Here is a 14,258-nt window from a genome sequence, read left to right on the forward strand (position 1 = left end):
GACCAAAAAATAAGTGAGAAACTGGGACTCGTACAGAGGCTTTTAGACAGTCATTCTTCCCGTGTTCTATTTGCAAGTGGGACATGAAAGAAAATACTTGTAGTAGCATATGGCACCCTCCACAGTGCACAATACGGTTTCTTGTGGAGTATGTATGTAGATGTATTAAACTGATGATTAGATAGTATTCACACCTGCGAGTACCTCTCTTTTCTGGAACTGGAATTACTGTGTTCTTCCTGATGTTGAGGATATTTTGCCTGTCTCATATCTCTTGCGCACCAGGTGGATGGAATAATTTTGTCATGGTTGGCTCTCCCATTTCATCTTCACCTACTTCCTCTTCTCTTTCTTCAAAATTATCCTAAAGTTTGTTTCCATTAGGTAGATTCTCTGCATACTCCTGCCACCTTTCAGCTTTCCCTTCTTTGCTTAGTTCAGGCTTGCCAACTGCATTCTTGATATTCATGCAGTTACTTGTCTTTCTTGAAAGGTCTCTATAATTTTCCTATTGGCAGCATCTATCTTTCCTCTAGCTATGCATGCCTCAGTGTTCTTGCATTTGTCCTCGGACTGTTCCTGTTTAGCCACTCTGCACTTTTCTCTCTCTCTCTCTCTCTCTCTCTCTCTCTCTCTCTCTCTCTCTCTCTCTCTCATATTTTAGTCATCTGCATTCGCTTTTGGTTGCTTCATTTGCTACATTTTTTACTTTCTTCTTTTGCCAGTTAAATTCAGTATCTCCCCTGTTATTCAGCGTTTGTACTAAGTCGTGCCTTTTTACCCATGTGATCCTCTGCAGCCTTCACTATTTAATTTCTCAAAGCTACCCATTCATCTTCTGTTGTATTTGTTTCAACCTTTTCAGTCCAACATTGCGTGATATTCCCTCTAAAACTTTCAATATTCAGCTTTGAACAGCAAATTAATGCCCAAGTTCACATCTGCCTCTGGAAATGGCTTATAGTTTAAATTCTAGTTTCTGAATCTCTGTCTAAGCATTTTATGATCAATCTGAAACTTTTCCCTTGAGGTTTCTTCCTTGTATACAGTCTTCTTTTGTGATTTTTGAACCAAGTGTTAGCAGTGGTTGAGTTATGCTCTGTGCAGAATTGTATCAGGTGGCTTTCTCATTCATGCTTTTCTCCTTTCCTTTCTCCTACTATTTTTATTTTCATCCTTTTCCTACTATGAAATTCTGGTCACTCCTCATAAATTTTTGTCTCCCTTAACTATCTGAACAACTTCCTTTATCTCATCACACATTGTTTCAGTCTCATCACTGTCTCCAGTGCTAGTTGGCATATAAACTAGTTGTTGTTGTTGTCGTCTTCAGTCCTGAGACTGGTTTGATGCAGCTCTCCATGCTACACTATCCCGTGCAAGCTTCTTCATCTCCCAGTACCTACTGCAGCCTACATCCTTCTGAATCTGCTTAGTGTACTCATCTCTTGGCCTCCATCTACGATTTTTACCCTCCACGCTGCCCTCCAGTACTAAATTGGTGATCCCTTGATGCCTCAGAACATGTCCTACCAACCGATCCCTTCTTCTAGTCAAATTGTGCAACAGACTCCTCTTTTCCCCAATTCTATTCAGTACCTCCTCATTAGTTATGTGATCTACCCATCTAATCTTCAGCATTCTTCTGTAGCACCACATTTCGAAAGCTTCTATTCTCTTTTTGTCTAAACTATTTATCGTCCATGTTTCATTTCCATACATGGCTACACTCCAAACAAATACTTTCAGAAACGGCTTCCTAACACTTAAATCAATACTTGACGTTAACAAAATTCTCTTCTTCAGAAATGCTTTCCTTGCCGTTGCCAGTCTACATTTTATATCCTCTCTACTTCGACCATCATCAGTTATTTTGCTCCCCTTATAGCAAAACTCCTTTACTACTTTAAGTGTCTCATTTCCTAATAAACTAGTACTACTGTGTAATATAATATTAATAGAATATTACATTATATTTCTTAACAACACAGGCAGTGCAATAGTATATTTATCCGCTGATATCAGGCAGCGACTTTCAATGAAAATGTGTCGTCCGCCTCCCCCAATACTGGAATTACATAATGTGTACAAGTGCAGGTTTGACACATGAATGACGACATATGGAATTTTGGGTCTCGCTATGGTTCGTGCACAGATAGCCAAAGGTTTTAGGATTACCACTTGTGTAAAGCGTGAAATCCGGGTTTGAGTCCAGCACAGATTTTCATTATTGTCAGTCAGCTGATGATTGTCCATATTCGCAGCTGTGAATACACTTCATGTATTCCCGATGGCTGTAGTTGCCACAGTACCTGTTCCTTCAGACATACCTGCATGTCCGAAGGGACGTTGCATCGTACTTCTGAACAACATAGACACTAAAATATTGTGTTGTCCCTATACCCAACAGATTTAAAGAGATATCTAGAAGAGTCTAGAGTAAATACCACATTTTATCCACATTACACTCTTCTGTGCAACAGACACTTTATATTCAATAATGAGTTACCCAGAAATTGATAACATGAGACATTAATGAATGAAAATCAGAAAAGTAAGTCAACTTTTTGATATTTTCATTGCCAAAATCTGATATTAACCACAAAGCAAAAGTTACAGATGTTAGATGTTTAAGAACATATATAACATTTGACTTTCTTTTCAGGTTCGAATCAATGCAAACACCTAAGAATTTATATTATTGTGTTTCATTTTTTTGATTTATTCTCATATATTATTTCTAATGACATGCTCAGGCCTCATGCTGTACAGAATTGCATGTATTGTGTTTCATCAAAGTTTAGTGACATTCTACGCAGTTAACCAGTTATTAATTTTTGAGGAAATTTTATTTATATTTGCAGGTGTTGAAGTTTCTCCATCAGGCTCGATCAAAATACTTGCGCTATCAGCAGAGAGAAGTATTTCTGTTTATTGAGTATATGATGACAGGTCATTTATATTCAATAGGAACAATGGCAGACCCGATATTGCTCACTGCGGTCAACCTGTAGTTAATACTGCATTCACCATTATGAAGATACTGTTCTGTTGTTTAAACTTGCTGGGTTTCTTAATGTGACACTCTGCAGCCATTCAGTTAGATAGGATGAAAACCAGTTACAAGTGAGATCTCTGATACCATAATATTTGAGCTTTCAAACTGCACAGCCAAATACTGAAAATAGAGGAACAAAAAAAGAAAATGGTCTCCCAAAAGCAGATCCAATAATCTTCGTAGACTAGTTTTGCCAAGTCATATGTTAAAGGACAATGAAAATCATTAGGTCAGTACCAACTCAGCTAAAGTATATTAAAATCTTGTGTTGACTCGGTAGTGCCACCTTTGAGGCACCATTGTAGTCGGTCAACAAGTCAAGTTTAATTTCATGAAAGACTGAAGTATACACTATTATAAAGAAATGGCAATAAGAAACTGAGTTCCAATTATAGATTGATCTCCCTCCTTCCTGTGTCCTCAAAAATTTTGAGAAGCAATGTTTAACAGAATACTGAACCTTCTTTCTTATGATAGCCTGTTAACAGTTCAGTTTAGTTTCTGTAAAGGTTTATGTATGAAAAGGACATATATTATCTCACAAACTCATTTCTAATAGAACTAAACAATAAAAATGATCTGGCTGGCAATTTCTGTGATCTTCCTATGGCCCAGAAATGTGTAGCTCAATAAATTCTGCTGGTGTACCTGAAATGATAGGGCATAAAAAGTCTTCCCCTTGCATAAATGGAATTATATTGTAACAGTAGAAAACAAAGGATCACATTAGAAAATATGACAGGAATAAGGTTAGAATCTGGGGAAACATTATGTTGTGCTACAAGGTTTGATGTTTGGTCCACTCCTGTTCTTGGTCCACATAAACAGTTTACCTGGGTCATTAGAGGACTCTTCAGGGAAGCCACACCATCAAGTCACATTAATGCCACACCATCAAGTCACATAAATGTGACCACTACCTATATTTGATGTCAACATGCAATAACGAGTCACAGATGGCAGCTGACAGCACTAGCAGTGGAGGGTATATAATGCGTGTTGAGAGATGCGAAAAACAATGCAGTCATTGTTGTGGAACGAGAGCGATTTATCTGACATCCAAAAAGGCATGATCATTGGCTTTCAGGCCAAGGGTGGAAGCATTTCTGAAATTCCTATTTTTCTAAACTGTTCATGTGCTGCTGTGGTTAGAGTGTACCGTGCATATCAAAATTGCACAATCCAAAACTGGCAACAAGGCAACTGTAGGCCACCATGGGCCATAGATGACAGGGGTGAACTCTGGTTTCAGAAATGTGTACAGATGAATGGACATGAAACAGTTGAGCTACTGACCATCCATATGAACCAAGGGCTTACCAACAGTGTCTCCTCAATGACTGTTCAGCAAATGGTGCTGCACAGCAGGCACCTGGGTCATGGATCCAGGATGACTGCTATTCATCAGTGATGAAAGCTCGAATTTACATGCCAATAGGGCAACTTAATGTCCACAGAGGGATGACAGGTGGCCTTTTTGGAGGAATCGTGTTTTATGCTCAGTTGGACAGATGGCTGTTAGCATGTATGGCCCAGCAACAATTGTTGGAAGCGTCAAGTCTGGAGGGGGAGTACTGTGGTCTGGAAAACATTTTCATGGCATTGCCTGGGTGATCTTGTCATTCTGAAAGGCACAGTGGATCAACACAAGTATGCGTCTATCCTTTGGGACAATGTCCACCCCTAGATGCAGTTTGTTTTTCCTCACCTTGATGGCATCTACCAGCAGGACAAAAGCAACGTGTCAGACAGATTGTATGGCTCAAAGAGTACCACTGGATTTAAACCGAGTTGAGAATCCGTTGGACCAGCTTGATTGGGTTGTTCTTGCTGTGGATCCTCATCAGGGAAATCTAGCACAACTGGCCAGGCACTGGAGTTGGCACAGCTCTACATCCCTACTGGTACCTTCCAGAATATCACAGACTCTCTTCTTGCACACCCTCATTGCAAAAGGTGGTTATTAAGGCTTTCAACAGGTGCTCACATTAATGTGACTGGACCAGTATAACATCCGCTTATAATACATGTGTATTGATAAAGGGCCAAATCACCACCACACCAGACATAGCTAGCAAAATAATGGAACAGGCTTCCAACTGCTTCACAGCCAACTGCTTAACCTTTATTCGTTAAAGAAAACCTCATATTATGCAATAAAAATGACTTACAAGTATCAGAAGCAGAGAACAATCATCATAAATTTGATAAGGCTCCACGTGTGACGTTCTTCGGCGTTGGGTGGATATAAACCAAGGTGGCACCAGTATATAAACAAACTAGTGAAAAGCTCAGTTCTCCTTTCTTTACACTAACAAGGGAACCTCCCCATCACACCCCCCCTCAGATTTAGTTATAAGTTAGCACAGTGGATAGGCCTTGAAAAACTGAACACAGATCAATGGAGAAAACAGGAAGAAGTTGTGTGGAACTAGGAAAAAAAAGCATAATATACAAACTGAGTAGTCCATGAGCAAGATAGGCAGCATCAAGGGCAGTGCGAGTGCAGGAGTGCCGTGGTCCCGTGGTTAGCGTGAGGAGCTGCGAAACGAGAGGTCTTTAGTTCAAGTCTCCCCTAGAGTGAAAATTTTAATTTTTTATTTTCAGACAATTATCAAAGTTCAGGCACTCACACAAAATCAACTTCGCTCTCCAAAATTCCAGGACATGTTCAGATTTGTTTGGACATATGCAGGATTTGACGGTCTACACACGGAAAAATTTGAAAATGTTAAAAACATATGTTTTGACAGAGTACAGGGAAAACTGAGCGACTGTGAAACTGTTGCATTCATTTGTTCCAGTTTATGTAACAAACTCTTATGTTTTGATCACTTTTTTGGGAGTGATTATCACATCCACAAGAAAACCTAAATCAGGCAAGGTAGAAGAATCTTTTTACCCATTCGCCAAGTGTACAAGTTAGGTGGGTCGACAACATATTCCTGTCATGTGAGGCACATGCCGTCACCAGTGTCGTGTAGAATATATCAGACGTGTTTTCCTGTGGAGGAATCGGTTGACCTATGACCTTGCAATCAAATGTTTTCGGTTCCCATTGGAGTGGCACGTCCTCTCGTCTACTAATCGCACGGTTTTGCAGTGCGGTCGCAAAACACAGACACTAAACTTATTATAGTGAACAGAAACATCAATGAACGAACGGACAGATCATAACTTTGCGAAAATAAAGAAAGTAAAATTTTCACTCGAGGGAAGACTTGAACCAAGAACCTTTTGTTCCGCAGCTGCCCGCGCTGACCACGGGCCACGGCGACCCTGAGCTCACATTATCCATGATGTTGCCTATCTTGCGGATGGACTAGTCAGTTTGTATATTTTGCTTATTTTTTTCATAGTTCCATACAACTTCTTCCTGTTTTCTCGAGTGATCTGTGTTCAGTGTTTCAAGGCCTATCCACTGTGCCAACTTATAACTAAATCTGAGGGGGGTGCGATGGGGAGGTTCCCTTGTGAGAATATCTCTCAGTGTGTTGACCTGCAAACAGGATTGCTGTAGTACTCAATTTTGTTCCGTGACAACCTTCTGGAGCTTTCTAGCTACAGAATTGAGCAATAAGAATATTGTGTAATGTTGATAACCAAAAAATCTTGTGGAATGCTCATCAGGAATTTGGAGTTTCTTACATTTCAATACCAATAAATTTACTTCCTAATGTCATTGGTTGTTAATGAAAAGAGTAAAATTAGGATGAACTCAGCAGTTCACAACAAGAATACTAGAAATAGAAATAATATACTCTTACGGTATGCATCTGCATCAACATCTGCATTTACATACATACATACTCTGCAAGCCGCTGTACAGTGCATGGTGGAGGATATGTTTTACCACTGCTGGTCATTTCCCTTCCTGTTCCACTCGCAAGTAGAGCGAGGGAAAAACAACCATCTATATGCCTCCATACAAGCGCAAACATCTCTGATCTTATGTTCACAGTCCTAACATGAAATATTGTTAGCAGCTGTAGGATTGTTCTGCAGTCAGCTTCAAATGCCAGTTCTCTAAATTTTCTCAATAGCATTCCTCGAAAAGAATGTTGCCTTCCATCCGGGGATTCCCATTTTGGTTCCAGAATCATCTCCGTAACACTTGCTTGTCTATCAGACTTACCGGTAACAAATCTAGCAGCACACCTCTGAACTGCTTCGCTGTCTTCCTTTAATTCCATCTGCTGGGAATCCCAAATACTCTAGCAATACTCAACAATGGGTTGCACTAGTGTTCAGTATGCTCTCTCCTTTACAGATGAACCACATTTTCCTAAAATTCTCCCAATAAATCAAAGTCGACAATTCACCGTACCCACTAAATCCGTACATGCTCATTCCATTTCATATTGCTTTTCAGAATTATGCCTAGATATTCTGCAGTCATGATTGTGTCAAGCAGTGAACTGCTAATGCTGCATTTGAACATTACAGCTTTCCTTTTCCTTCTCATCGGTGTTAACTTACTTTTTTCTGCATTTAGACAGCATTTAGACTAGCACCTATTAGGAATTTGTCATAAGTCATCCTGTATCCTCCTACAGTCACTCAATGACATCACCTTCGTGTACACCACAGCATCATCAGCAAACAGTTGCAAAATTCTGCTTATTCTGTCCAACAGATCACTTATGTATATTGAAAACAATATTGGCCCTATCACGCTTCCCTCAGGCACTCTTGACAATACCATTGTCTCTAATAACATTGCGATTGATAACAACATACTGGATCCTATTACTTAAGAAGCCTTCATTAAGAGCCTGCAGGGGCACTGTGTCAAATGCTTTCTGAAAATCTAGGAATATGGAATCTGCCTGTTGCCCTTTATCTGTAGTTTGCAAGATATCATCTGAGCTTTAGGGCAAGCTGAGTTTTGTACAAGTGATGCTTTCTAAAACTGTGCTGATTTGTGGACAGAGGCTTTTCTTTCTCTAGGAGCTTCATTATGTTCGAACAGAGAATATGTTCAAGAATTATTCAGCAAACCGAAGTTAAGCATATTGGTTTGTAATTTTCTGGGTATGTTCCGTTACTCTTCTTATATACAGGAGTCACCTGTGCGTTTTTGCAATCGATTTCGAGTCTGCACTGGTCAAGAGATTCATGATAAATGGAAGCTAAGTAAGGGGCCATTGCCATGGAGTACTCTTTGTAAAACTGAATTGGGATATCATTCAGACCTGACAACTTATTTTGTTTTCAACTCTTTTAGCTGCTTCTGTACACCAGAGTGGCCTATTACTATATGTTCCATACAGGAGTCTGTGGACCATTCAAATGATGGTATGCTTGTGTGTTCCTCCCGCGTGAATGATTTCTTAAATGCAAAATTTAAAACTTCAGCTTTCTTTTTGCTATCTTCTATCGCTGCACCAGATTGGTCAGTGAGTGGCTAGATAGAGGCCTTTGACCCACTTAGTGGTTTTTTATGTAGGACCAGAAATTTCTCGGGTTGTTGGCTAGATCCTTTGCTAAGATGCAGGGAGGGACAAAATGATCTTACGGTTTTCGCCACCGTGCGGTTGAGGGGTAGTGGGAATAGGCGCGTTTCAGAGCCTACACATGGACCTTTTTAGTAGCCATGGAGCAATGGTCGGTTGAGCATCACGCCTTTGTTGTTGAGGCATTTTTTGAAAGTGGCGATTCCTGTGTTGCTGTGCAACAGTAGTTCCATAGGCATTTTAATTTAGGTCCACGAGGAAAAGTTCTGACATGCAACACAATTATGCTGCGGGTGAGTAACTTCAGAGCTACCGTTTCAGTGTTGGAAAGACAGTCAACAGGCCATCCAAGGTCAGCTCGGACACCGGAGATATCGATAGAGTAAGAGAAGCTGTGGAAGACAGTCCTCGGCAGCTGACCCGTAAACTAGCTGCTGCTTTGCCTATGTCTGACCACTCAGTAATTTTGCGGTTCGATCTGCATTTCCATCCATACAGAATGGCTATTATTTAGCAACTAAAGGCCAATGACTATGTGAAGTGAAAAGCATTTTCAGAGCAAATGATTGATTTGATGACAGACGAAAAACTTTTCGTGATGAGCGACGAGGTGCATTTTCATCTGGATGGTTATGTAAATAAACAGAACTTTCGTTATTGGTCAGCTACAAATCCTGAAGAACTGCATGAACGTCCTCTGCATATTCCTAAGGTCACTGTGTGGTGTGGTGGAACAAAAACTTGTGTCACTGGATCATACTTCTTTGAAGAGGGTGGTGAAATTATTACGGCCAATTCCCAACATTATCTGTTGATGTTACAAAACTTCTTGATCCCTGAGCTTCGGAGAAAACGCTTAGTGCACAATAGAATGTGGTTCCAGTAGGATGGGGCAACTGCCCATACAGCCGATGAGATGACGGACTTTTTGAAAAGTAAGTTCCGTGGCCGAGTAATCTTACATTTCGGGGATATTGCACGGCCAGCATGCTACCGTGATCTAAGTGTTTGTGAGCTTTTCTTGTGGGGCTTCTTGAAATCAAGAGTCTGCACAAACAAGCCCCGCACATTGAGCAAACTTATGGTGGCCATAACTCAAGAAATCTCTAACCTGCAATGTTAGGAAAGGTGTTCAACAGTATTGGTGTGAGACTGGAAGAGTGCTTCATCACAGAAGCGCACCGTTTGAAGGACGTCATCTTCAAATCTTAAACTGATGAAATCTGTAGTTCCAATGCTATATTCTTTAATTTCCATTAACACAATTCTGTAGTAACCAATGAAATATTTTTTGTCACTCTTAATATTTAGGTTATTTGTACTTTGAAAACATCAGATCTTTTTGCCACTCCCTGTATGATGGTGGTAGTTACCATATGCTTCATGCATCGATATTTTTACAGATGCATGGATCTCTACTATCTTTAGCCTGTTGTCATTTGCTTGTGATCTTTTGAACTGAAAGTGCAACAGCCTTTGCTTCCTCAGCATTTTCCAAATTTCATTTTAAACCTTGGTGTTTCTTTTCCATCCTTAATCCACTTAGTTAGCACATACCACTCCAGAGTGTAACTTGCACATTTTTAAGCTTTGTACATACTTCCTTTACTTCCACTATAGCTGAACTGAATTATGCCCATTCATTAGTGAGGTGCTAGCAACAGCTTATCTGCTCTTTCTTGCAAAAATACTATCCTAGCCTTCATTATTGATTTGTTAACTTTGGTGACCATCATTGCTATGATGACATCATGATCACGTATCCCTCTCTTTACTTATGCCTCCGATAAGGTCAGGCCAGTTTTAGCTACCCGGTCTGAAGTATTTCCATTGTGTGTGGGATCCCAGACTAGCTGCTCAAGGCAGTTTTTGGAAAACTTATATAGATCCTAACTTTGTCAGTGTAAGGGTAGCTGATAGTAATGTTTGTAAAGTTTTATAGGTCCTTTGTTTCAAGTGTTGGATGAAAACAGCAGCTGAGGAATACTGGAGGAAGAGCAGCAGTTTTTTCAGAGCAGCTTTTTTCCTTCTGATATACGTATGTGGAATAGTCTAGAAGTAATTACCATTGCTGTGGGTCTGTCTGGCTTCAGCAGCCAGAGACTGGTCTTGTGTGTGTGTGTGTGTGTGTGTGTGTGTGTGTGTGTGTGTGTGTGTGTGGATGTGTGGTTGCGTTTACGTGAGTATGTGTGTGTATTGCCTATTTCTGATAAAGACCTTGTTGGCCAAAAGCTTACTTTCTGACAATCTTTTTGTCGTGCCTGTCTGCAACTCAGCATCTCCGCTATATGGTGAATAGCAACTGTTGTTATTTGTTGTTGTAGCAACTATCCTTTTCGTAATGTTGTCACATTCCATCCTGGATTCTCCATTGTTTAATTACCATAATTATTAGTTTGAGTAGATTAGTACTAATTATAATTTGTTGTTAGTATGTTTTACTGAAGTATCTGCTTGTTAATGTACAGTTTGACTTGCTCCACATTCCTTCATAATGGGCTTTACTAAACATCATATATGAATGAATGAACATGTCACAGAGAATACTAGTTTTCAATATTTTGTCATTTAAATTTTGTGTAATCTGATTCATGAATTGAACAACAGCATGTTCTTTGTAGGAACTGTTTTAAAATCCAAATTGAGGCTAACTAAGCACTGTATTTTGAGAGAGGTGTTTTATGTTTTGAGCATACATGATGTTTTTTTTTTTTTCAGAACATTATAAGAGGAGGAGGAAGAGGAGGAGGGTAACGAGTGAGACAGGTTGGTAATTTTTAATATCAGTTTTCCTACCTTTCTGCCAGCCGGTGTGGCCGAGCGGTACTAGGCACTTCAGCCTGGAACTGCGCGCGCGCTACAGTCGCAGATTTGAATCCTGCCTCGGGCATGGATGTGTGTGATCTCCTTAGGTTAGTTAGGCTTAAGTAGTTCTAAATGTAGGGGACTGATGACTTCAGATGTTAAGTCCCATAGTGCTCAGAGCCATTTCAACCAACCTACCTTTCTTGTAAAGCGTTCTGACAATTATATTGTTCAGTATGTCTGGAAGTATCCATTGTGAAAATGATGTTCTTTATTGTGACTGAATACATTGCATATATGTGGAGAACAAGATTTTAGAAAAGGCCAGGCTGGCTGCATTCCTTCCATACTGCGGGGCAAAGACTAGGAAAATGAGGAAAATGCACGTGCTGCAGAGGCATGGACCGAGACCAGTGCTCCACTCCATCTCCAAGATAAGATATATGTTACGTTTCTGTAGAGACAACGTACATTTTCGAGTTCCTGGCATGTATGATGTCCTCTATGAACACGATAGCATGTACATAGGTCACACTATTCGCGATGTTGCTGAGCGCTCACAGCATATTCAACAAAGGGAATTAGAGAAGTCAGCCATACCTGAACATTGCCTGGAAAATAGACACCAAATACAATTTGAAAAGAAAGAGTCTTGGCTCATGCATCATCATATTGGAATAGCATTATAAAGGAACCGGCCAAGATTAGGATAAACCACAACAGTTAGGGCATGGGGCCGATCTTCCAATAGTGAAATCAGAAATGCTTGACATTATAAAGTGGTGACAGTTCAGATGGGGTGCCAGCCCTTCACACCACCTGATGTCACTGGTTCCACAGCTAGCTGGAGATGCTATGATGTGCCAAATTCCCCGTGCCACACAAGCATAACTTTGGCCTTCTCTTGGCATTTCCAGACACTGTTATCACATTTATGTAAATGGAACACCATGCCGGCCCTGGTTTTTTACTCCTGATGATGGTGATGGAGACAGCTGTCGAGAGCTTGACTGATTTAGTCAAAGTCACACAAATTGTTATCGTCTCCATGATAATTTTTGCTTTGTAAGGAATTAATTACATTCTTAATTTCTTTGGCAGAGCAAAGAATAAATGTAATTTGCTTGCATCTGTGTGACTTTGTTTCTTGCTTGTATTTTATCTCTGTGACCCTTGAATAGTCTAATAGTCTATGCCAATCTCCTGATCTCCTTACTCTGAGTGATTATGTAGTACATTGGCCAACTGAATGCTATCATGTATTATTTGTCTGTTTTCTTTAACAATGAAGTCCTCACTTGCACAGTTTCTCTTTTTACCCTGATGATGTATAGATTTAATTTTGTATCTTAGCTATTAATGTCATACATCACACAGAGATTTTCTGTTTTTGTTAATCACTTTCCATAAGCACAGTATTTCTTGTAAAGTTAAATCAGTCCTGCTTTTCTGTTTTTCTTAACCATTACAAATAATTCCCTTTTACTTGTGCATGGATATTTTGATTCCTTTTGAAACCCAGTACTTTTTGATGTCTTGTTAGTGTCATATTTTATTGTTTTCTTGGAAAAACAGTTGTTAACAAGTGGTAGAAACCCATCTTAAATACATGAAATTAGAATTGGCATCTATAATGTTATATACATCCTCCCATTCAGCTTTCCACTGGCTTGAAACAGTCTGCTGTCTGTTCATTAATTACTCTTAATTGTTTCCCGTTACACCATTTTCTCATGACCAGGTAAGTTATTTAGCATGTCTACCCGTACATCATGATCATAGAGACCATTCTCTGTTGAATAAACATTCATAACAATGATGAAGTGTTGATATGTTTTCTGTTGGTGTATGGCTCTCCTCTAAATGTAATTCTGGTGGGTACATAAACAGCAAAACTTAGTATTTTATGAGGTTTCAAGATTGCAGCCAGATGATGTTGACAGCTTATAATGATATTTCATCTGACAACCAGGCACCCATCTATGGTGACTTTTACACTCGAGATTGCTGATGAACCTCACTAAGTTTATACCAAAAATTGACACGGTGGTGCATGTGGATGTATTACCACTGTAAGACTGCCCTCTGTCAACTTTAGAGCCCTCTATTGAATATTACTCCATATGATGCATGCAGTCACATGCTTAATGGTGATGTTGAAGTGTGGGCATACAGAGTTAAAAATTATTGGTCAAAATAATAAAATCAATTGTCATGTAGCACATGATCTATGCATGCGTGAGTGACTTGTCCATTCTTGCTCCCATCCAGAAGGTCAGAGCAGTGTGATTGTGTAAGCTGTGGCCCAGCTGACTGAAAGCCTGTGCAACAGATGTTTGGCCAGCCCTGTGCAGTGCTGCCTGCGGGCACCCAGCTCCCTTGCAGGCAGACACTTGATCTGGAACAGCCTGGCCTGGGTCGTGTAAAGACATAAGGCATTCATTTACTTTATTTACATTCTATGCATCACAATAATCCCATTCTTTTATCTGAAACACTTATTTATCTAAACCTCTTTTAAAGCAGCCTGTTTGAATGAGATATTGCTGTAATAAGGCTTACCTCTCACACATGTAGTCACAGGAGTTGTATTATCCCAACACTGTTTCAGCCGCCAGTTCTGCTGATATAACTTCCCCGTCCTGTTAAAGTTTGGGCCATATCTTATGTATCCACTTTCACAGTAGTAGCAAGTGGCACGACTCACGCCCCGTCCTCACAGCTTTACTTCTGCCAGTACCTCGTCTCCTACCTTCCAAACTTAACAGAAGCTCTCCTGCGAACCGTGCAGAACTAGCACTCCTGAAAGAAAGGGTATTTCTTGGGTAGCTCAATTGGTAGAGCACTGAAGCCAGCGGCTACCCAATCAGTTCTTGGTCAATTTGCCCGATAACTTTGTTCATCCAGAGTTGATAATACTGCCACAGTTCCTCACAAAG

At 40.1% G+C, this 14,258-nt stretch overlaps 1 protein-coding gene across 12 annotated transcripts in view; it reads left to right on the forward strand.

The window, feature by feature from the left end:
• Positions 1-14,258, forward strand: part of LOC126463202 (uncharacterized) — a 188,574-nt gene that overhangs the window by 81,622 nt on the left and 92,694 nt on the right. For all 12 annotated transcript variants that reach the window (XM_050096134.1, XM_050096137.1, XM_050096138.1 and 9 more), the window contains one exon: positions 11,233-11,280. In XM_050096134.1, the coding sequence (XP_049952091.1) occupies positions 11,233-11,280 (48 nt within the window). The remainder of the gene's footprint in view (positions 1-11,232; positions 11,281-14,258) is intronic.

This window comes from Schistocerca serialis, chromosome 1 (assembly GCF_023864345.2).
Source record: "Schistocerca serialis cubense isolate TAMUIC-IGC-003099 chromosome 1, iqSchSeri2.2, whole genome shotgun sequence".
Taxonomy (NCBI): Eukaryota; Metazoa; Arthropoda; class Insecta; order Orthoptera; family Acrididae; genus Schistocerca; species Schistocerca serialis.